At 26.8% G+C, this 25698-nt stretch overlaps 3 protein-coding genes across 8 annotated transcripts in view; 2 read left to right on the forward strand and 1 right to left on the reverse strand.

The window, feature by feature from the left end:
- LOC114124288 (PXMP2/4 family protein 3) overlaps nt 1-8222 on the forward strand; it is a 225254-nt gene extending 217032 nt beyond the window's left edge. The window contains exons 1-6 of one of the 2 annotated variants that reach the window (XM_027987490.2): nt 6422-6778; nt 6899-7041; nt 7108-7203; nt 7335-7497; nt 7565-7684; nt 7755-8222. In XM_027987490.2, the coding sequence (XP_027843291.1) occupies nt 6944-7041; nt 7108-7203; nt 7335-7497; nt 7565-7684; nt 7755-7856 (579 nt within the window). In that variant the 5' untranslated portion in view covers nt 6422-6778; nt 6899-6943 and the 3' untranslated portion in view covers nt 7857-8222. Of the gene's footprint in view, nt 1-6421; nt 6779-6898; nt 7042-7107; nt 7204-7334; nt 7498-7564; nt 7685-7754 lie in introns of those variants that run through there. The other variant, XM_050210874.1, reaches the window with a different exon arrangement.
- A 1435-nt stretch (nt 8223-9657) lies between these two features.
- On the forward strand, nt 9658-11638 carry LOC114124290 (protein canopy 4). Its single transcript, XM_027987492.2, has 5 exons — nt 9658-10035; nt 10109-10229; nt 10296-10430; nt 10498-10582; nt 10646-11638. Exons 1-5 carry the CDS (start codon nt 9936-9938, stop codon nt 10820-10822), a joined length of 618 nt encoding a protein of 205 aa, XP_027843293.2. The 5' UTR covers nt 9658-9935; the 3' UTR covers nt 10823-11638.
- On the reverse strand, nt 10824-17917 carry LOC114124282 (MAGUK p55 subfamily member 7). 5 transcript variants are annotated; one of them, XM_027987475.2, is made up of 13 exons: nt 17417-17917; nt 17290-17353; nt 16917-17224; nt 16725-16856; nt 16263-16295; nt 15507-15674; nt 15235-15431; nt 15049-15167; nt 14068-14427; nt 13689-13891; nt 13471-13611; nt 13232-13416; nt 10824-13149 (listed from the first exon to the last, which is right to left on the reverse strand). In XM_027987475.2, exons 2-12 carry the CDS (start codon nt 17333-17335, stop codon nt 13240-13242), a joined length of 1884 nt encoding a protein of 627 aa, XP_027843276.2. In that variant the 5' UTR covers nt 17336-17353; nt 17417-17917; the 3' UTR covers nt 10824-13149; nt 13232-13239. The 5 variants fall into 5 exon arrangements, with proteins under 5 accessions (XP_027843276.2, XP_027843279.2, XP_027843277.2 ...); XM_027987478.2 differs by having other exon boundaries at nt 14068-14247; nt 17417-17883; XM_027987476.2 differs by having other exon boundaries at nt 16917-17203; nt 17417-17864.
- Between the last annotated feature and the right edge of the window lie 7781 nt (nt 17918-25698).

Here is a 25698-nt window from a genome sequence, read left to right on the forward strand (position 1 = left end):
TATACACTTATTTTCATATTTAATAACATTATTTTTAAAAGAATTTATACTTACAAATTATATTAAGTTTAAATTTATTAAAATAACAATATTTTATATCTATAGTTGAAATTATTGTTTAATTTTTTAGATTATAAAATTTATTTATTCTCCAAATAGAAATATAACTATACTTTTCAAACTTACCATTCATACACAGGCAATAGTACTTAATATTGATATAATAATAGTGTAATACCTATAAAATATATAAACATAGTTGCTGCATTTAGTCTGCGATTAAATACGAGTACTTTAAGACTTTATATAGGTAATTATATAAGTAATAGAAATGTCTGTATAATACAGATAGTAGCGAAAACATACAAATAAAAGTTTTTAATCATATTATAGAGGTATAATAATATGTACAACTGGTACATAATGATTAATTACCAATTACCATCATATGAAATATAAATCATAATTAAGAATGTATTTAATAAATTCATCAAAAATTAGCATATAACTAAGTATGCAATAAGTGCAAATACAAAAATAAAATAAAATAAATAATAAAAAACAAATAAAGCGAATTTTAATTTAATTTTTTCAATTAATATTCTGTATTTTATTGACTACTTCTATATCTATAAAACATAAATATTATTATATGTTTATAATTATATACCTAACAACCTTTGTAGTTTGTAATGTAACTATATTAACCTTGTAATTTGTTTAACCAATTTTACGTACCTACCCTTTATTGCTAAAAGTTTTTCATGTTTCAAAGTTTACTGATTATTTACTATGCTGGGGGCCATAGCATAATATTGAAAATGGCAACATCGCCAACATACGAAATTTTTAAATTTATTTGAAGTAATTAATCAAATTTTCGCACAGAATAATAATAATATTAAAAAATAATTTATAAATAATCTTTGCATAAACTGTAATTTATGGTAGACTACAAAATATAAAAGGTAAGTATTAAAGTATATGTAGAGACATGCAATGTATTACATCTTAGAATATGTAGGTACGAAGGTATATACCAATATTCAATTAAATATATAATGCTGACTAATTAGTTAAAGTAGTGAACCCTACTTTCTGTTTCCTACCTAACCCTGCGTAAAGAAGTTTCACTTCAAAAACACCTATCATTGTAGAATAAATATATTCATCACTTCGTTCAGAATCTAAAAGCTAGGCAAGTTGATACTGCTTTGCTGTACATTAAATATCGATTGGATCACTGTTGTGATGTACAATAATAAATAATGGACGCGTTAACTTTTAAATTTGAATTCAAAAATAATTTTTATATACATAAAAAACAATTCTGAACCTATTGCTGTATTATTAAGTATGTTTTACGATATGTTTTTTGATAAAGTTATATGAAAGTAATTTATTTTTTACGGTTGCTTTAATTTTTTTATGAAATCATTGCATTTATTATATTATTAGTATAATATATATTTATACCATAATTATATTATGATATTTTATTGTAATTAGACACTAGGTAACTTTTTAGTTAATAATACTTTATTATAAATACCTACAGTAAAACAATTGATGGTTTAATACATTTTTTTAATAAATATTAAATACTATGTATAATTTTTAAATGTTTGTGACTTACTATTTCGTAAAGTTTTAACAAAATTCATACAAACTCAAAAAATGTCAAACTATTTTGAAAATAATACCATGTTTAGAAAATGATAACATAAACTTCTGGTGAAAATTCCATGTATCTATGATAATTCATTTTTGAATAATAATAAAAAAATCAATTTTGTCAAAAACTGGTTTTTTGAAAGAACAAACTAGATTCAATTTACAATCCACAACCATTCTAAAAGTTAAAAATGTCGTATAAAATATTTTATATTTTTATAGACTTCTGTCTACTTATCAATTATCATGTGCATATATTATATGCGATATGCATAGTAGATATTACTCAAACTCGTATAATTGTAAAATCAATACATTCATCACTTAGCTCAGAATGACAGTATCTTCATAATTTAAAAGTATGCAGTAGCCAGTAATAATAGATAATATTTATATAATATATAATTATATTTGTACCTATACAATTTTGTAGTGATATAATAGCAATGATTAAGTATTTAAAAAAGTAGAAGATGTTTGAGGTTTCTACTTATCTTCTTTCTTACTATTTAAGAAAATATTTTTACGTTTATTTTTACAAATTTAAATACATTATACAATTCAATTATAGCTAGACTAGTAATAGGTACCTACCAATTGATTTAAGTTTGACGGAATAATACATTTTTTATTTTTTTGTGGTATTACTAAATTTTGTGTTACCTACCTTATACTATTAGTATAGTTTAGCTAAACATGAATATATAATAATAATTCAATTCCCCTAATAAATATCGCTGGAAAACTTTTTTTAAAAAATCGGGAACTCATTCTGCTGCGTATAGTAGGTGTCGAGTGGATCTCGTGATGGCAGAATAATACTTGTATAGGATATGTAACGGATATGTGCCGGACGCTGGTCTAGTGTCTACTAAGTACTAACTAGTGACTACTATTTATAGTACGGCCCGCGAAACTAGGCGGGTGACTGCGACGGCGGTGGCAAATTTCCAACAGGCTTCTACAACTGCTTAGTGTTTTCCCGCGTAAAATATGTATAAAATGTATACATAAATAAAAAAAAGTACTAAAACTTTTAGAACCCCTTGGTTTACGCGAAAACTATTTTTTTATAGCAAGTTACAATATGTTATCCTGTATCCAGGGACAATTTTCCGGATACATTGTTGAACTTTGAGTAATTAAGATAACATCAAGATAAAATAACACCGCGAACCCAACTCGTGTTTATTTTAAGCAATCGAATATCTCGGGATCAACTCTGGATTTCACCTATATTCCCTCCGGAAACATGGAATATTCACCAAACAACACTTCAAAGTAATCACCTTACAAATACCTAATGAGTAATGACTAATGTATGCTAGTCATGTGATAATAGATTTAGTCATATTATATGACTATAATAGTCGAAGAAAAACACCCGTCAATTTGGAAATTAATTAATAAAATAAAAAATAAACTATCAGCAGACTGTGCGAAAATTGCTCTGCAAAATATAGGGGAATCCAAAACGAAATGTTCTAATTCAAAAACCGTTCAAAAAGAATAAACATTTTATGTAAGCTATAAAATACAAAAGAAATTGAAGTGGACACATTTTTGAAAACAATTTCCTTCAATTTGAGAAAACGACTGTATACAAAAAATACTATACATTTTGTTTTTATATTGTATGTACATTGTATACAAATATAATTCAATATGCTTAATTGAAGTAGATTTTTTTATTATTTTTTTTTTTCATTTAACTTAAGCTTCTACGGCTACAAGGCCACAAGGGTCATTATCTTTATACATTATATTTTATATCGATCTAATTATAATTTTAACGCGAATTTTCTATTTTTATTAATATTATTATTGACATTTTAACGAAAATATTTATTGTTATATATGACTAAGATAACTATACATTTTTTTATTTATACTTATTTATAATAATATGTTGTTTTTTTAAATTAATATAGACATTTTAATGCAACTAACTCATAATTTTTTAATAGGAGTTATTTTTTTCGGGGTTATTTTTTCGCGGTATTTATTAAATAGGTTAGGTTTGATAATATCTAATAATTCAACATATTATTTGTGAAATTTTAAAATTTCAATTTATTAGGCATATAAAATCAAAGGCATATCTGATAAATATTTTGCAATTATACAGTTATATTGAGTAATAAGTACCAATTTCGCACACATACCTATAGTATACGAGCTACAGGATGAATATTATATACGCGGCATGCGCAGTACAAGTCGTCTGAGCGACGTCGCGCTGCTGACTAGAAAATGATGTATGCTAATTTGTATGTACTTTTTGTCAATCCTAGTGACGAACCTAAAAAAGCGATTAAACTTCTGAAAACTGATTTGAATTAGTTAATATATATACTTGAGATCGATCAGTCCACATTTTAAGTTTTTAAATCTCAATACAAAATAATCATCATTTAAAATGTTGTATATTTTTAAATATTCATGCCAAATTTATAGGAGTTGGGGAACAAAATTTGAAAAAGTGGACTGATCGATCTCAAGTAGACATAACACAAAATTCAAATCAGTTTTCAAAAGTATAATCGTATTACTAGGTCCATCGGTATGATTGACAAAAGATTGTTATATTTTCATTGAAATAACGGACGTTTGCAATCCCCTTAAGATACTTTTCATACCGGAATTCAACCTATAAAAAAATGTTCGCTCACGCGTAAATTGTGTTTTGGCTTATGAAAATCGAAATTTTTTTTGTTTGATAGATACAATTTAACCCAAGTGGATTCGGGTAATACATCTAGATCTAATACAATTATGTGACAATATTATTAAGTAGGTGTTACAATAGATTTTGTCATTATTCGCTATCAATATTCAATAATTAAGTTTCAATAAATGTACCTATGCTGGCTACATTAAATATAATATGTAAGTAATAAGTACTTACATTTAACTGAAGTCTGAAACAGAAATATTTTTACAAAATTTGATATTACTTGGTAATTAATTGTTAGTGTAATTATATATTAGATTAATTATTATAACTATATCTTGAGTGGATATTACGTAAATCAAAATAGCTGTTTATAGTTTATTATAATTTATAAGTTATTTCTCTTAAAGACCATGAATATTAAATACCAACCATGATTAAAGATCTTTAATCATGATACCAACCGATGACGGCAATTACTGCCAACTTTTGCAATAGTACAGGTACAATTAATACATTTATAAATAATTAATGTCCTTGTTGATAAATTAAAATTTCAAGTTATATACCTACCTTTATCTTAAATCTGGAACCATTTCGTGGGAATGAATTGTTTTCACAAGGATTGCCTCTATGCAAATTATGCAATTATGGTATCCACTGCAAGGGACCAGATATTCAGTATCCTATAGCACAGGTTAGGTCCATTTATAAGGCAGTATAGGCATTATAGGCATTTATTAAGGCATTACATAATTTCCTTTTTTGCTTTGTACTGCGGTATAATTGTATAAAAGAACCACGGTTCTAAATCTTTTCGGACTGACAATCGTTCGTCATTCAAAGCTCAATGCTCATGCGCTTTCTTTTTACAAGATGACCTGAGCCAGCAGTTTTAGATTTTACTTACGTTCTGGATAGTCTCCTTCATAAACCGTCTGAAACCTAAATATGACTCCACTGCAGAGTCCTTCATAAATTGACCACTTACTTCATCCTCTACGGTTCTTTTAGATTCTGAACGAAGTGATTTTACAATGATATGTTTTTTTTTGTCTGTGTACAGTATAACTAGTCGAAATAATGCTTCAATTTCAAACTTCGAGGGTGGTTTCCGTTGCCAAAGTGAATATCCTTGGTGCATTATAGAGGTCAAAAGTAAACAATTTCCAACTTTTTTAAAAAAAAATCGAGAAAAATAAAAAAAAAAGTGATGGAAAAACGGGAATTTTTACATAAAACCAGTTTTCAACCAAATAGATTTTTTTATATGCTTGTAACTCAAAAACTCAAAAACCAAATGTTTATGTTAGAGTTATCTATATACAGTAAAATTTTCAAAATATTTTGAATTTTTTTGAGTTATTTCTAGACCACAGAAATTTTCAACTTTTCTAAAAATTTTTTTTTTGAAGTATCGATAAAAAAATTTCGAATGGCCAAAAAAACTTGAAAATTGAATACAAGATTCTTCATGAGTTGCTATTATTGTAGTTAAAAAAAATTAAAAATCGTTAGTCACAATTTTTTTTATAAGCGTTTATAGCTCAAATTTTTACGAAATATGTCGAAATCATGAAAATTTGCACGTAATTTTGGAGTTGAAAAATCATGAAATTTGTTGTGTTTATATCTAAGGATTAAAAATACAATTATTGTATTACTGTAGGTATTAGTACATTCTTTATATTTCATAGGTTCATATTGTTAGCTGACTTCTGATTTCTGAGGACCGGAGACCATAGAGCAATAATCTACTTAGATATAATATACAAACAAAGTATTGCTTATTTAAGCTTACTACCGTTTACCATTTATTATTAAAAAATTAAAGATTTAATAACATTATAATAATATATTATAGTATGATTAATGATTAGTATGATAGTATGATACAAATATACAATGACTCTATACTTCTATTTCTATATTAGTATAGTACATTTTTGTTACGTCTTGTACGATTGAATAAAAATTTACGAATGGTGCTTGTTGGTGGGGGGATTACTATACTTGTTATCAGTAGGACCAGTTCACCAGTTGTAGGTATAATCAGTAATCACAAATATATTTGTCAGTAGGTATAAGTATAATACTATAATATAAATTGTAGGTATTTAAAAAAATGATATACGCCGCACGATCTAGTATTCTAAAATTCTAATAATGATTACATGACCCAGAATTTAGATAAACGATAGATAGTATTTCGATTTTTGATAGGATAATATGCCGAATGTAACGACGTAACGTTGCCCGTTGGAAAGTGAATAACAGGTTAGAACACTAAAGATTTCACCGTCACTTGTGGAATTCGGCGTCTAAGTCAAGTGTTTTAATTTATATTGTAGTTAATATTTTCTTTTTTTTTTAAACTGTTTTCAGCGAATATTATTATTTATTTCCGTGAAACATATTAGTTAAGAAAAAGTAAGTACAAGCGCTTTTTCAAAAATTTGTATAAATACCTAACTACCTACTTTTTTTTAAATGTAATAAATTTAAATAAATACAACCAAATTCTTAATGTGTTTTTTTGTATTTTTACAGATTATATCATAAGATAGAAATTAGGTACCTAGTATCTTTTTCAAAATGGCACTTTCAAAACCAGCTGAATTTTTACAAAGTTTAGTATTGACCTATTTGGAACGATTGAATTCAAGACCTATTCGGACTAAGTCTATTACCAGGTATTATTTTGCATTAGACAATTCCAATATTTTTTAATTTTTAATTTAATTTTTTTAATTTTTTAGTTGTATTATTGCGTCACTTGGAAATATTACTTTACAGAATATTGCTGGAGCTAAGATGATTGACCAGGATAGTGTTGTGGCTTTTGGATTATTTGGGTAATCAGAAAATCAGATTATTATGTACCTATATTATTACTGTTATTATTTATTATTAAAATTAGCAAGTCATTTTAAACTAAATATTAATTACATTATCAAAGTACCTAGAGTAAATTTTTTTTTTGCAGTCTCTTATTTGGTGGGCCAGTACCACATTTTTTCTACGAGTCTTTAGAGAGCACTTTTCCAGAAAATTCATCAAAAATGGTTTTCTTAAAATTTGGTATTGAACGTTTATTATTTACACCATTTTATCAATTTCTTTCTTTATATGTGTTGTCAAGATTTGAGGTTTGTAGTTAATATTTTGTATGATAATTACTGAATACAAAAACATAATAACAATTTATTATCACAGGGAAAATCACATGAAGATACAATGAAGCAAATATATGCGATTTACTGGCCTATATTAAAAGCAAATTGGCAAATTGTCTCATTGGTACAGTTCTTTAATGTAAAATTTGTTCCTCCAATGGTAAATAATTAAAATTTATTTCATATTATAATTTTTAATTCAATTTGACTAATTCAGATTTCTATTTTAGTTACGAGTGTTGTTCCATAACATGGTTGGTTTCTTTTGGGCTATGTTTATAACATACAAAAAACGCAATGACGATTTTAGACGTGCAAATACTGTTAAATAATCAAGATTGGAAAATTATTTTCATTATGAATTTATTAACTAATTTTATTTACTTTAAATTAATTTATCCTGTTTAGTATTATATATTATAGTTTTACTAAATTTAAACTTTGGAAATGCTCAAATGGTGGGTAAAAGGTAAGACTAGAAATCAAATGCTTTTGTGTTCAGTTTTTTATTACATGAAATATATTTTTGTATTTGTAGAATAAAGTTAATTAAGAAATGTTTTTAAATGTTAGTTATTGGAAGAAAGTTACTGAATATTTTACAATATATAGAACAACTATATAGCTAGTAGTTAATAAATAACATTCCAATTTGTAAGGTTTGATGAGAATTAAAATTTATTTATTTTTGTTATGCAGATTGAAATATTTTATTTCCTATTCAGAAACAATTAATTAAATACACTATGTCTACAATATAATCCTGTAGATACCAGGTAATATAAAATAAGTAGCTCATCAACATTATATAAAGAGGAAGATCTCTACAATGATCATCAGTTTTCTTGAGATCACAAGTATTGAGCAGGAACTCTTATATAATTTTTATACAGTGAATAAATTTCATATTTTTCTTTTACCAAAAAGTACATTTATACATAGGTATTAATTTTTATTGTAAATTTTAAGTTAATATGTTTTAACTTCCAATTTATTACTGTTAAATCTTCAAAATGCAAATATTGTTAGTTGTTCGATATTATTATAGCGTGACACCTTTTGTTACAATATGTAATACATCTATTTTTTAAAGGTAAATATTATTGATTAGAACCATTAAATTTTTACAAATATTTTTTTTGTGTTATTGGATTTCATAAAAAGTATAAATGTTTTTAGCATTTTATTTATATTGGTATGAACAAATTTAGTAAATACATTTACAGTTTCTAGATTGATATTCGCAACTTCTTATTTTTTAATATTAAGTACCATAAGATCATTCATAGCACTGGTAGTGCACAAATATGCATAAATTCTTTTGAGCGATGAAAAAATCTTCCATCTTCCAATGAAATTTTTATCGATAAGGTTTTTGCCAATGAAATAATTTTTAATTTTTGGTGAAAGTGATAGGAAAAACTTTTAGGAATATTACTATAGCATCCAAAACAACATTATAATATGTGTCATGTTTAATATAAATAAAATAAAATTTAATTTTAATTATGTAAAAGCATATTTCAGTAAGTCAATTTGGACTAAAAGTAAAGTGAACAATTTTATACCCTGATGCCCCTTAACAAAAAAAAAAAAAATATGTCTCCATTTGAAAATTAGTACTTAAGTTTTGGTTCTAGTTTGGAAAAAACTAAAATGACACTACTGCTCTAACTCTACAGGTTATTATATGTAAGATTAATACACCACACTTTTTCTATTATATACTTTGTTCAGTTTACTTCAAGTAGGATATAAATATATGTAGGGCTGGATTTAGGGGAGCAGACGCGAAGGCTTTATAAAATGCAATCTTAAAACCTCAAATTCTTAATTCACCGTAGATCCAAACTTAGTGTAACTACAAGGGCTTTTATTATGATAAACCGGCGATAAGCCTGAAAAGGTATCACGGCTATAGATAATAAATTAAACGATTTTTTAATGAAAAATAAATTAATGGTACAAGATTCTTCCTTTAAAAGCAACTATGAGTAACTGTTCAAAAAATACTTATAGTTGACCTCATCCCTAAAAATTAATTTATTCATAAATAACCCAATTAATAATTATTTTATTATATTCTGTGATAATGATTATTATTATTATAGTGCTGATAAGAAAATACATATTGTCATATTATTATTTATTGAAATTTGGATAGGTTATAAACTTATAAATTGTAACTTTAAACTTATAGGTATTCATCAGTCAACACCAATAGTCGATATACTATTAAGGTTCAGGAAATCTTGCTGTTTTAGAACCCCTCGGGTATTGACAATTAAAAAATCGATTTTTTAAATAATAACACTTTTAGTGTTCGATATAACTTATTAGTAAATTAATCGACAATGTTTAGTATTGTGTAACTATACATTGATAAGTAAAAATCAAGTCAAATCAACAAAATGATTTTGTTAATAAAGTCATTAGTTTTTATACTGTTTATAGCTAAATCATTGAGTACTACGTCAGAGGATGGTGTTAAATATGCCAATAAATGTGAAGGTTTGTTGAATATAATATTAGATATTATTGTTGGTTAATTTTTCAATTTAATAAATTATATGTATTGTTTAAGTTTGTAAAATATTGGCAGAAGAATTAGAGGGTCGTTTACAAGAGACCGGTAAGACTAGTGAATATTTAGAGCTTGGTTACTCAATAGATCAACCAAAAAAGAAAAAAGAGTACAAAAAATCGTGAGTTTCAAAATTTCATAATTACTTATTGGTTTTTATAAAATATGTTTATATTTTGTCCTTAAGGGAACTGCGTTTAGTTGAATCATTAGATGGCCTTTGTGAAAGAATACTGAAGTATAATATTCACAAAGAAAGAACTGATAGTACACGATTTGCTAAAGGAATGAGTCAAACTTTTCAAACATTACATGGCCTTGTGTAAGTTAATCATTATTATTGTAAATTCTGTGTATCATATTAAGTTATAAATACATTTTTCTAAAAGGAATAAAGGAGTAAAAGTTGAACTTGGAATACCGTATGAACTTTGGGACAAACCTTCAGTTGAAATTACAAATATGAAAACTCAGGTAGGTTTTCATTTAAAATATTAAATGATAAATGTTAAATATAATAACATTTTTTTTTTAAAGTGTGAAGATTTGTTGGAAACCTATGAATCAGATATAGAGCAATGGTATTTTAATGATCAAGTTGAAAGCTTAGGAAATTATTTATGCAAAGATCGCGCATTGAAGGATTCAGATAAAAAATGCTTAGATGAGGCTCCACCTAAAGGAGATACAAGACAGATAAATCAAGAATTGTAAAGGTTAGATTAGTATAGTTAGGTATATTTTGTTAATATTTCATAAACATTATCATTGAAAATATGTATAGGATTTTAAATGTATTAAATATTAATAGTGTAATCTTATGAGATCTAAAATTATTTATTTATAATAATGAATCAAGTAAATATGGAAATCGGTTAATTTTCATCTTATTATATTCTTTATGTTATTGAATATAAAACAATAAATTTAATGTAGTATTTTATATCTTATGAATATAATAGTAAACATGTCCAAGTTTTATTGTAAATAATTATTACATATTTACTTCATTTGTTAAAATTAAATATATTTTGATAACTTATCCTTAATATCATTGATCTACTTTATAATCAATGTCCAATGATAGTATTCAACTAATTATTTTAAGTAAACATTTGTAATTTGTGTGCCTTAAAAATGAAATATTTGTTTTATATTTAATTATGATTAAATGAACACATTTTATAACTCAACTATAAGTAATCTTTGTAAATATCAAATTTGCTTATTGTTTTAATTATATACAGATTGTAAATTTTCTTTAAAGAAAAAAATGACTACTATTTTAAATAAGCTTATTTTGTATTCCCAAGATGGCAAAATAATTACCTTATGTGCCATACTTAGGCTAAGTTTTAATATAAATTTGTAAAACATATCTTTGTAAAAAATAACCATAGATAGCAGATTCTAGTGGAAAAATGTTGGTATTGTTTAAATTTTATAATTAAATATTAGTGATATTCCTATTTCCAACTCATGTGTCTGAATTTATATTATATTTTTAAAATTAAAAACTCATTTAAGGTGTATTGTTTATTCAATTTGGATGTTTCATAGTACTAATACATATTTATAAAAATTAATATGATAAAATATATGACAACAGCTACTAAAAACTGCTAAAAACAATATACTGAAGTAATAGGATTTTTATCTCTAATTTTCACCGTTGAGACACAAAATAATTAACAATAGTATGATTATTATTTATTATTATTCAAACTTCCCAATAAAAATCAAAAATACCAATTTTAAGATAAATTTTTAGTTCATATAATCATATGTCATGATGAGTGGTGATGATCAATGACCGATGACATTCAGTTATTTATGTAACTGCCAACCAAATATAACAGTGTTATCTGTTGGTATTTGAGTTTTAGTAAATATGAAAAAAAACATACATATTATATTATTATATTTTCTGTAACGGTACTTAGTTTCATTCATGTGACATAAAACATTATATTCACTTGAACACACTAGGTATCATTTAACGGTGAAAATTGAAAAATGTAGTATATTTTTATGTAAACCAAACAGTTTTCTTTAAACAATTATGAAATGTTTATAATATAAAACAAAGTAAAATATTTAAGATTTAAATTAACATTTTATTAAATGTTCAGTATACATAAATTTCATCTCAATATTCTAAAAACCACTGAATAAACTATTAAAACATTTTTTTAAATAGAGAAAAAATAGTTACAATAACACAATTATATAACAAATGTACCCTAATATTATATTTATGTATTTCATCATTAGATAAAGATGATAAATAATTCATATATTTTCAATTTCACATTAGGCTGTAAAACAGATTTAAAAATTAATTCAATAAGATTTTAAATAAGTACAAATATTTGTTCAATTGTCATATTATGAAATATGAATGAAATACAACATAATAACAGCATACTTAAAATGTTATCATACAGTGTGTAACAAAATTAAATTTGAATAATTACACAGTTACAAAGTGTTGGTATATGTCTGGTGTATTGTGTGTATGATTTTGAATCATGTATACTATAGATTCTATTTAAGAATTTAACAATAATATAATTTGTATTAAAACAAAATATATTTCCTGAAATTTTGCTTAATGCCTATACTAAAAATAATTAGTAATAATAAAGTTTCAGAAAACATAATTTGTAAAACCTAACACTTACTAATAAATCTCAATAAATGTGGGATTTTCCAAATTATTGACTAGAAATGGGTAAAAATATATTAGTTATAATCTAAAAAATATTTCACAACCGTAAATAGCGTATTATTAAGTTATTTAACATTGTTTCTAAAAGCATAAATAAATTATTGTGTGTAAAGAATTGTATTTTATTATCAATACTCTTCTCTAACTTTTATATTATTTTAAAATCTATTAAAAGTATATATCTACATCCATTCAGAATTAGAACAAAATGGTAGATTGTTTCATTTTTATATTGGTCGAAAATTGATGTGTTCTATTGGACATTTATAAATACTGTTTTGGTGGCGAGTTAAGAATGATTGACTAGTTTCTGCACATAATATAAAAAAAAAAAAAAATTATTAGTATAAAATATTTATTTAATACCTAAGAATTAAAAATGATGTGCTTACTGTTAAAATTACTGTAACCAAGCAGCAGGTGCCCATAATGGTTCGGTTTTTAATTTATGGTCTGCTTCTAATAGTTGCTCCAGAGCTGACTTGAAATCATCATTTACTATTATTTCATCAAACCAATGATCATAAAGAAATTCTATTCGCTTGGAACTCCTTAGAATCTCATTGAACTCATCATCCTAAATATGATTTCATATAGTTTGCTAATTTTTTTTTTATTAATGCACACTTACTGTAAAACCTCTAGAATTTGTTTCATCAAATGTTGACATAGCAAATGCTGCATTTCTAGTTGATTTTAATATGTCAAATACTGGTGGCTTAATATATACAATGTAAGGTTTTATATCAGGATTGCGTAACATTTTTAATGCCTTTAATAAATAAATATTTAAATATTTTAGAAACTGAAAATAACTATTGTAATAAAAGTACAGATTTTGAATTCTACCTGATAATGTGGATTTATAATACACGTAAGTCCGGAACGTATGATTGATTTAACACTTTCTAAAGATGTGCCATAAAGATTGCCTTTGTATTCACCAAATTCTAAAAATTCACCACGGGCTATTTGTTCTTCCATCAATTCTCTTGGGACAAAATTGTATTCTTTACCATTTACTTCTCCGGGCCGAGGAGATCTGGATGTGTCTATAAAATTCAAAAAAAAATAAATTACATTTATTACTTATTTTTTATGTATCTTCTATTGTTGGTTTTTATTTTATTTTTTTTATTTGATAAAAAATACATATAGTCATTTAGGTACTAAATTTAAGCTATAAAGAGTTGTTTAAATAATATTTATAAATTTATGTTCTACTCACGTGGTACAGGTGTATGATATTTGTCAGGATTTAATTCCATAATACGTCTCTTCAGCTCATTTCTACCAACTCCAGGTGGTCCAACCAAAACGATAGGTCGAGGAAGTTCAGGTCTTGGATACAACTTGACCACTTCTTCATAAGTTGCAATGTCTTCACGGTCATAGTCATCACTTTCAGCTGCGTCATAGATAACTTTTTTAACACGTGTACGTACCGAACATTCGGACGCCATGTCTTCACCGAGATCGTTCAGAGCGGCCAGTGACCCACATAATGGGTCCTTGGCTAATGAACGGTCTGGCAAACATGTCATACCGCCCCCACCAATACAACCCCCATTAATGGTATCCAGGACCCCTGTAATCCGCAAACATAACCATATGTTAAATCACAATACACTACTAAAAAAAAAACATGTTAATAAAACAAACAAAAAAATAAAAGGGTAACAAACACACTAAATTAAAAAAAATCAAAATTAAATTATATTTTATTCTTAAAAAGGAAAAATAAAAAAATAATAACAACAAATGGGTACTTTTTACAGAATTAAATTTATTAGTGATTATTAAAATTAAATTAAATTAACTACTATTTAAATGTAAATAGTACATACACTAGAGTTTTTAGTGTTATTACTTATTAATGTAAAATATTCAAACCAACCCCATTCACAACCTATAGGTACTAGGTAGGTAATTTATACATAAATTGAAAGCAAATTTAAAATTACTATAGAATACCTATTATACCATAAAAATGTCTAGATACTTAAAATTTATTCAGTAAAACTTTAAATGGTAATTTACAATTTTATTTATATTCTAAATTTGCATATGGTAGAAGCTGTCATAAGAATAATAAATTACTTTTTCAGTAAAATTATAGTATTACTAACTTAATTTTAAAGTTTATGAGAATACATTAAGTATAATTGTTTTGTTTTAATTAGAAAAATGAAACGCGCATTTTACTTACATTTTTTTTTTTGATCAGCCATAGACAATCTTTCATGAATTATTTTACGTTCTTGAAGAGCTTTACTTGGTATAAGTCCAGCTCTCATGTTACGGTCGCCTTCTTTGCGAGCTTGCCACCTAGATTTATACATTTTAGTAATTTTTCATAAATTTATGTTTATTTACAAAATTTAATAAAAATTACCAATAAGGATCATCCTGACTAACGATATGAAGTATCTCTCCTTTGGTAAAACTTAGGCCAGCTTCTTTGCATGGAATGTAAGGATCAACATCAGTGTTAAAATCAAAATAGGCTCGAACTTTCATTTTGCTTTCTCGTGCTCCACCTTTCGTGTCTGCCGGAATTAGTTTGAATGTTATTGTCCCTTCAGAATGTTGCTATAAATAAACCAAAACTATTACTTTCCACTTATCTCATAATCAAAATAACTTTTATAATTTGTTTTTATATACTAGTATTTGGAGTACATCTGCCGGTGACTTTCCTTCAACATTAATTCCATTAACTTCACAAACTTCATCACCTACATTTATTAAACCAGATCTGTCTGCAGCACCACCATGCATGACCCTTGCTATAATGATTTTCCCATTTTCTTCATCAGTTTTTATTGTGGCACCCTATAATTTTCATAAATTGTGTAAACTTTCAAGTACTCATTGGGATTATTTTTATATTTTTGTTGATTAAAAGAAATGTTTTTTTATATTTCAAAATAGAATAATTACATAGGAAACTATGATTTATTTTCAAGCTTTACAAATATGTGTTCCACATCCTTCTCATTTCTACTTTATGTTGTTTTCTTGTTATTTCCAAGTTTTAAAATACATTTCTTTAATAAATTCATACAAGAAATATCTTTTTAACTACACACAATTATTATGTTATTGGGAGGAGGGGGTATTTAGAAGTATTCAGTATTTAGTATTAGCTTATTGGCAATAGTTTAGAAAACTATACAAGTACTGAGTAGTATAAAAACTAGGCCATGAAAAATTAGAATACTAATGTAAAACCATGCTCACTTAATTAATGACACGCATTAATTAAATGCAGTGTCTATAAATAATACAGTACAATATTAAGACACTCATTTCAACCATAGAATTTTCTGCACAATTGTGCAGCAAAATTTTAAAAACTTATAATGGTTTCATAACATTTTAGGCAAATGTACAACCGGTAAACCTATCGACCCTACTTACCACAATTGGTTCAGCCGAATCAGGTTCCCCATCCTTGTGAAATGCAAAACAATTAATACAAAAAACAACAGATTAACCATTAAGAAGTTATGGTTGTGAATTGTTAAAAAATAAAATGCAAATAGCAAAAAAAGAAAAAATGTATTAAGTACGTAAAAATATATATATTAAAAATACAAACACAAAAAACAAAACAAAAAGTGGACTAGAATAAAAATAAGACTTTACCATTTTTTAAATAAAAAGCTACAAGCAAATACTATAAGTACAATTTGTGGAGAAGATAATCTAGGAATCAAACTCCCTTATTTTTAGTTGATAACAAATTGCAACTACAGTAAATGCCACCTAGTGATGAAGGAACAAGCACTTAAATTAATATAAATAAAAAAAAAAACAATATTATTAACTGCTATAAAGGAAACATAATCATGCTTAAGACATTTCACTACATATCAGTACCAATGGTTCAGTGCTTTTAACCAATTGTACAATCTTGATTGTCTCTTCGTCCTCATCCATTTCTTGAGGAATGTCTGGCAGTCGGGGCAGGTAGTCTTTTTGAGCTACTGCGTCATGGGCACACAGAAGTCCCTAAAGTGTTAATCACAAAATCATTATTCAAATACAAATCTATCAGTTTTATATACATACCTGTATATGAGGATTTTGTAATAGTTGAAAAAGTTGTCTGGATGTATCACTGAGAGCAATCCTGGGCAATATAACTTCCATGACGTCCAATGTAGTTTGCATGGAACTTGACAAGACCGGAGAACATCGTCGATCGTCACGAACCCGGTCAACAATGGTATTGTAGACTTTGAAAAGAGCGTGCAGTTCCTTACTTTGCAATAAGTTGGACAAAAAGTCCAGTTCTTCTTTGGATGCGGATATGGCATCTCGTGATCCCACTAACGACTCCAATAGGCCAGCCAAAGCTAAACGAGAAATGAGCACAACTACAGGTCAATATATTAACTTCATTCAAAGGTTTAATTGTCAGATTTATTGCCGCTCTTCTTACCAGGATCGAAGGCCCCACCGCCGTTCTGTTCCATTGCAACACTCATGTCTTTTTAACAATACACCTGTAACAAAACAACATCAGAAAGTGGCCCGAAGTTAAATTAATTATTACCATATCATCTTACTTATACGACGGGCATAGCACAACCAGCAACAGAAGAACGCCCGTCCACGACAATAATCGTTGACATCACCGTGTCAGCGTGCAGTCCTACACACTAATCACTACAGCGTTGCGGAATGACGTACACACGGACACGGCGTTTGCATTTAACGGTAGTTTGGTATAAAGTAATAATTTAGCACAATAATTAAGAAAAAGGCATAGGACACAGTAATACAGCTTCGCTTACATATAATATCGTGTATTTTGTCTATTTTTTTCTCTTATTTTATTTTTTCCCGCAGGACTGGCTGGCGCGCGCGATCCGATTCTGGGTCAGCTGAAACTGCCGCAGTGCCGCCAACGCAGGGCGCCTCCCTTCCCCTCCTACTCATCCACTTACTGCACGGTGCACCGTCGTCAGCAGGCCTCGTGGGGCTGCGACCGCCAGTCCACCGGCAAATCCACAATTTTAATTATAATTATTGATTGTTTTATTATTTTCATCCACGACGCTGGATGTGTGGCGTATCCGATTCCGACTGAATCGTCGGAACTTTTCTAAGCGCTAAAACCCCGATCGCGACCCATATCCCATCGCTTCCAATCCGTAGTCGCCAGTCGGCTAGGTTTAAAAGGAAAAAAAAATTATGTATTTCGTTTTGAGTCCTTAAGGTTTTCAATCATTTTCATTTTGAATTTTGACTACGTCATTTAAATTAGCGTGACCGTTAGGTTTTGACAGTTGCCGAAACCTTGTGCACGAACTCTCAAAAGTGGCCCTCCAAGGCTCCAACAATTAATAGTCATCCTTTCTGTAATATTGAAGTAATATATTTTTTTTTTCATTACTCTTCTAAGTCCTTCACTATTAATCACGAGATTTACGGTGGTCCACGCGTGTAAGTCAAATAAGCATTAAGCACGGGCTATATAAGTCTGTTACCGTGGCCGACCCAGCGCGCAGTTTATGAATAGAAGCGCAACCGTCGCTGCACGGCCGTCCCGCGCGCCGTGTACGGCGTGTCTGTGCGACCGCGACGTCTCACATCTGCGTTCTACGTCGTTAGTCGTCGCCACGTCCTCTGTTATTCGTATTCGGTTTTCCGGACGTCAGCGCCGCGACAGACGTCACCGTTCGGCGTCATCGCGATGGAAACGGGCTCGAAATAACGTCGCGCGCATCCGCCGTATTGCAAATCTGATCGACGCCGTTGTCGCGACATTAATAATAATACGCAGTGTTAGACTGTGTGATGTGTGAATTATAATTCGGCCCCAGAAAACTATTTTCCCGGCCTTTAAATTTGTGTCGTCCTTGATAACTGTAGTGATTTTTTTAGGGTATAAAATGTGTATCTAAATTATTGATACTGTAAACGCTCGCTTGTTTTGAAGATTTAAATAACTGAGGACACCGTCACTCAAATTAGTACCTAATTACTAGTAAACAGAACGACTCATAATTTACTCTTAATAAAAACAGAATATAATATTAAATGTAAAAACAGATTTCGTTTTTGAAAACGTTAATATTATGTCTAACATCGGTGTTATTCAATTAATCTTTCTCTGCACGACTGCGTCTCTAAAGCAGGAATGCCTCTAATTATTAATTTTATAATTAATAACAGGCCGCTGATCGTTATCAACTACGGCTTTCCTAGAAAAGTCTAGACATCCCCCCAAAAATAGATCACCATTGATAATATATATATTATATATATTATAATAATGTATATTATATTATAGCCGTCGTCAATTTAGATTACAACTTACAGTTTGTGGGGTGTATAATTTCGATTTTCGATTAGGCTATTAGGTGCGCCACCGCAAAAGTTCTCATCGATTGCTCCGAGTGGCAGTGGAAATGAAATACTTAACTTTTGTTAGTAAATTAGTACCAAAAACGATAAAACATATAACAAATATAAATATAAACTGATAAAATATGCATACGTAATGTATGTATTATTATATATAATAATTAATAGTATAATATATATAGTAGATATACGCATGTATCCAGAAATAGTAGATAGGGAGTGAAGGGGTAAATGTCGGTCCATGATTTTCCCGTAGACGTCATTGCACATTTGCACGTACGTGATACATACATATTACATATAGACGAAAATAAATTTATAAACAATGGTACCTACCTAACTGATAAATCAATGGGAGTAAAATAGAACCGCATATTATTACACGCTTTGATGAGAGTATGGATATAGGGCCTTTGGTGGGGGGATTACCCTTTGCCTTTATTCACCAAATCAATATACATAAAATATTTGTTTCCTACATAAAAAGTAATAATAAATATCTATACTTACAAATCGTATTATTAGTAATTACTATAAATGTTTAAAAAATTGTATTATGATTTATATAGGTACCTACATAATCGTCAATCTTTACTTATTATCATAATAAATAAATATAGTCAATTTAGATATACGATGCTAAAAAACAAGAGCGAATATTGTGAATAAGAAGAGTGATACTTTAAACTTAAGATAGTTATCAATAAGTTTCTTTTTATGTTTGCAATAAATGAATTTTACAATTATTATTTAATTGCAAACTTATCATTTTTGTTATTATAAATTATACTGATAAAGTATCTTTAAAAGTGTGTTTAGATAATAATAATAAATGACATGGGATAAAGTATATAGATATTTTTTTTTTACCAAAATTCTATAATATTACGCCATCTGTTGCAATTATTGAACAATACGCTTAAGTGATAATAGATAAAACAAAATAGTCAGAAAAGACAAAGGGAAGAGGCCTCTCATCGGAGGTACTTCAACGTAAATATAAATTTAAGGTATTAATCCTAAAATAATAACAATAGTACAATAGATACATAATAATTATAAATAATAAAGATCATAGCTGAAGCGATACATTTTTTTTTATATTCAGGTCAATAAAGGTATTTAAACTAATATTGTTTTAGTATTTTTGAGCAAAAATAGCAAATACCCTGCGATTTATAGGTATTAGTTCGATTGTTAACATTATGTTAAATAGAATAATGTAATAATATTATAGAATCATAATTATTATAGATCTGCTTTATTACTATGTAGGTATATAACAATAAAAAAAAATGGTGTGCTTATTGGTTTATTTACATAGTAGGTAATATTCTTTTTTTAGAAACCACCCCTTCCAAAATTTAACCCTGTATCTATAATAGTGTCCCGTCTTTAGATAGGTAGTGTGTAAATTGATCCCGAGCGACTATTCATAGTAGGTCCGATAATATGTAGCATCGTATAGGATTTCACATTTAACTTATAAACATATTGTATATAAAACATATTTGACGTTAGTTATTAGTAAACATTATGATATAGCGTGTTAAAAAATAAATACAATTATTTAATAAAAAGTACTGTAGTAATAAACATTACAAGTCACTATTAAGATTCAACTAAAAAAAATAATATAATAAACTTGACGATAATTAAGTATAGGCCATAAAGTAACAACAAATTTGAACTTGTAGCTGGAAATTATGTGCTATATCTCCGAGATTATCTTTTTTTTTTCAATGTACTGCAATCCAATTTCTTTTAAAATAATCTCTAAAAATGAGGTCACTGACTGGCGTTACTAGGTTATAATTTAAATAAAATTATGGTTTCAAAAAAAAGTAACTAATTCGTAATAATTTGTCACCACAAATTTCAAATTTGTAACACAAATATATTGTATAACCAGCCAAAATCAATTTTATATTAACGGGCAAATATATTAAAAAAAAAAAATTAATTATTTTAATAAAAATAAAAATTAATTTTATCAGTATTTTAGAAAAACAGATTTTTTTTATAGTAAATACAGAATCTGTCACCCGTAAATATAAAGGTGGTCTTGGGTTAAAAATTTCAAATTTGTGATTACGAATTATTAAAAATTGAAATAATATTTTTACTAAAATTATAACCAAGTGCCAAGTGGTGTCAGGAACAGTGAACTACTAAAAAGAGGTCCAGATAAATCGTATGATTCAACATGAAATTCTATACGATGCTACAAATTTTTGTACTGTGAATAGTTGCCTGTGATCAATTTACGCTATTAACTGTCCACTAAATTTATTGATATATTATATCCATCAATAACTGGTAATGAGTTATTATTGAATATTGGTTATTTACTTATAAGTAATTTCTAGGACCTGGATATAAATGTCATAAAAACTATTAACAAATGTTCTAAAAAAAGTAACCTAATAATTTTAACACAATAACTAGACTAGTTAAGGCATGAAATTATGTAAGTGATAAGAAAATTACTATTTAACTTTCAACATTTCTTAACACTAATTTATCTTAACTGAACTAACAAAAACGAAATTCCAAACGTTAGGCACACCATACATAATGGTACATATTAATAAAACAGCAGGCATACTAATAAAAGCGATGGCGCTGTACGAGTATCTATCTGCAACTAACTAATATTATTTGTTATTTGTTTGAATCCCGGTAAGACACCAACCCTATTATTGCTTAAGTTAGATTCAGACGTGTTCATATATATGTATAAAGCAGTTGACATTTAGTATGAATGAAAAACATTTCAAAATTATAAAAGCAAGTATTAAGAGAAATATATTTCTTGGCATAATATTTTAAACCCTTAATATTTACACTTTAAAAGTTACGAAGCTCGTACAAATGCTTTTATGCATACATTAAAAATTAGTAAAATTACCTATATGAAAATGCTAAAAGATGTTCTAAAAATAGAAAAACATAAAAAAACAAAATAATAATTTTATCTATGAAGTATTATGTTACGTGGAACGAATTATATACCTGGAATACATAGGTCTAGAAATTCTAAAAAATAATACACTTATATTAAAATCCGAGTTCTAGTTATTACATTTTCATAAATACAAAATTTGTTCAAAGATCAATATTATAAACGGATTGCGGAAAGAATAGAAGAAATAAAACTATATGGTATACGATAATATATGATATACATGTAATATTATGTCTACCGTCTACTTGAATAATGCTGAAAAAATTCAAAATTAAGTCTAGTTACGCCGAATGTTATAGTATAGTAGATAGACATGATTATTTATAATTGATAGATACTTAGGATAAATTTAATTTTTATTTAATAGAAAAAAATAAGCATTTATCAGGTATAATAGGTCATGTACCTACTCATATGTATACATATAATATACGAAAATTATACCTAATGTTCCTTAATCCTTAATAACCATTCGAAAAAATAATCAAATTATAATTGTCATAATAAATTATAATATTACGATGTCCTGGCATAGTAATTTTGTCCTTATCTTTCATAGGTAATAAAGTAAATTTTAAATTGACGTAACATGTTAATATATTATCAAACCTCAATAAGAATTTTATCAGTGCGATTTTAAAATAAACTGTGTTATTAACATAGAATTAACTTTGAAGTCAAAATTGACTTGTCATAGAATGAGGTAGGTTTGTTACATAAATAGACAATAGCTAAAAATTAATCTAAATGTTTTGAAAACGTCATTGCATGTGTATCGTAAAATATAGTACCTATAATATACGTAAGAGTTTCATGTTCATGGGAATTTGAATGTTTTTGAATAACAACAAAGCAACTATAAAATCATTATTCTTTGTTTAAAATGTAATTATGTTATGTATTCAATTTCGTCAAAATTTAAACTTGGAATGTCTAAAATAATAATTGTACTTATATATTTTAGATTCCGAGCAGAGCGATGAGTGTAATTGATTTTACAATGATGTGTGTATTTTTTTATCTGAAGTGACTGAAGTTAATCTGAAAAATTGCTTCGATTTTTAATATTTATATTATTTCTAGTAAGAAAGCGAATATAATTGATACTTCGGAGGGTCCAAAATTACAAATTCATAATTCTATTTTATTGTAATTAATCAATATTTTTTATAGCGATTTTCACTTATTGTTTTTATAAGTATTTACTAGACAGACTATATCATAAAAATATTTTAGTACTTTTTGAGCATAGGCACATCTTATGTTATTATAAATAATTTATATATATTATTTTTTATATAAAAAAAAAATTGAGCTTCATTCCACAAATATTTTTTGTGTACCTAATACCTATAGAAAGACTAAAAAATTTTTTCAAATCTTTTTAATTAGCTGTTCAAAAATATTATATGAGACTCTAAAATATTTTGAACATTATACTTTGTAAATAAATATATGCAGAATAATTAATAAATAATAATACTTTTATAAAGGGTCATTTTGTATGTTCACGATAACTATGATTTTTATACTTAAAATATACATTTATTCAAATTCTGATTTTTGGAATTATACTTAAGTAAGTATATTACTTAAATCAAATTAAAATATATTATAAAGTATATAGCCAAAAATTAGTCAAGAATACTACTAGACGTTTTGTCTTGGTAATAATTTATAAGTAGGTATATCTATTATATTCAACAATATGTTTATAAAGATCTTAAAATGCCAACCTTTAAAAGAACCGCTTAACATGTATGTTTAAAATACCACGCAAAAGCTCTCCAGCACTTAAACCCATTAGTTTTAGCTCTCTCCTTTCAAAACACTTCTAATGCAGTTAATGAGCGTATGAAACGATAATGGATTTTTTAGTCTAAGATTTTAAAAACAGTGGCTGCATGGAACGAACTAATTCTTAATCTTCTCATGACTTTTAAATTTAATCTATATTTAATATTGTATCACTTAAATTCCCACTCTGCTGCATAATAGATTTCAAGTATGCCACGTAATGGAGTCACTATACTCACTGCCATATAGAATATGTTAAGAATAAATTTGAAAACACACACATACATATCATTGTAAAACCTAAACAATTATCGCCTTACACAAATTCTAAAAGGTAAGTGTACTTATTTCCTATACCAAAAATGTCAAGCACGCGGTCCTCGGTTAAATTTTTTGTGGTCGTAACTACTCGTACCTAGGTATTAACCGGTAGGTACATTATTATTATATTATCTTGTCTTCTAATAAACAGTAATCGAATAAATATTATTTATTCATTTATTTATAATAATATAATATAATAAGCTCTTTTATACAACAATACACACACAAAAAAAAAATGTACAAATCTTTGGCATAAAGAAATTAAAAATAAAAACATAAAAGTGATAATTTAGAAAAAATAATTAAGCATTATTTATACTTTAAAAATAAAAAAGTTTTAGCTTTAAAGGGTAGGTAAAATAATACAAAAAAAGACAGCTGAGTTCCTTTTGTCATTTAATAGAATTAAAAAAAAAAAAAAATGAATTTTTGCCAAAGTGTTTGTTTTAAATTTTGTTATAAAGATCAAATTAAAATTATGAGTATTTCTAATAGAGATTCTAAATTAAATTAAATTTAAAATTTCTGGGCAGTTTATATAGTTATTAGTTATTACTTATTTAAAATATCATAAACAAACATAATATCCATTAAATCACCTCGGATCGAAAGAGAATCTAGCACTATAGATTCCTGAACCAAAAGGAAAGAATCTGGTAGCAAGTTGAATCTAATTGGTATACTTCCAGAAGAGATAAATAAAAAGCTTCCAGTACATTGTAAAATAATCAAAAGAGAAATAAAGTAAAAGAAATTTTCATACAAAATTAGTTTTTGGTAAGTTTTAGATTCTGAAGGAAGTGATGAATGTATTTTTATTTTGTTGTACTTCATAAACAAATAATTGTGCTATAATAATTTTTACTTAATGTTTATGAAATATGAATACAACATTTTTAGCTTTTTTGTTGTATTCAAGAAGTATTAACCATTTAAACTTTGGAATTCTATTATTAGAAAGTTTAAAGTTTTTAATTTAGAAGTAAAGTTATCGTGTTTTACATATTATACGCAATGCAATTACAAAAATATTTACTCATTTTAATTTATTTTTAGGTATTTAAAATGTTTGAATTTATTATTGTTTTTTTTTTAAATTTCTGATCAGAATTTTTGGACTTGAAAATACAATTTTTACAATGTTTTTATGAAAGCCTTTTTGATGATTGTATTTTGACAAAATTGCAAAAATTTTAAAATTATTTTGTTGATAGATAAAATAAATAAGATTTGAAAATATAATACAAGATTTCTCATAAGTAGATCATATTGAAATCAAGAAATCTAAAAATACATGAACACAAGTTTTGCTTTATCATTTCCAGTCCAATGAAATTCCTTATTGGTTTCCCGAGGATTACAGTTAAGGTTAAATGCTTATTATATTAT

The sequence above is a fragment of the Aphis gossypii genome, chromosome 1, assembly GCF_020184175.1.
Source record: "Aphis gossypii isolate Hap1 chromosome 1, ASM2018417v2, whole genome shotgun sequence".
NCBI classification, from domain to species: Eukaryota; Metazoa; Arthropoda; class Insecta; order Hemiptera; family Aphididae; genus Aphis; species Aphis gossypii.

Excerpts from the sequence above, each read along its gene's own strand:
- LOC114124290 (XM_027987492.2), top strand. The coding sequence starts at position 9,936 with ATGATTTTGTTAATAAAGTCATTAGTTTTTATACTGTTTATAGCTAAA. Across the intron at positions 10,036-10,108 it reads ATATGCCAATAAATGTGAAG|TTTGTAAAATATTGGCAGAA; the intron begins GTTTGTTGAATA and ends GTATTGTTTAAG. Across the intron at positions 10,583-10,645 it reads TTACAAATATGAAAACTCAG|TGTGAAGATTTGTTGGAAAC; the intron begins GTAGGTTTTCAT and ends TTTTTTTTAAAG.
- LOC114124282 (XM_027987475.2), bottom strand. The coding sequence starts at position 17,335 with ATGAGTGTTGCAATGGAACAGAACGGCGGTGGGGCCTTCGATCCTG. Across the intron at positions 17,225-17,289 it reads CGGTGGGGCCTTCGATCCTG|TTGTGCTCATTTCTCGTTTA; the intron begins GTAAGAAGAGCG and ends ATTGACCTGTAG. Across the intron at positions 13,892-14,067 it reads ATATCATACACCTGTACCAC|ACACATCCAGATCTCCTCGG; the intron begins GTGAGTAGAACA and ends TGAATTTTATAG.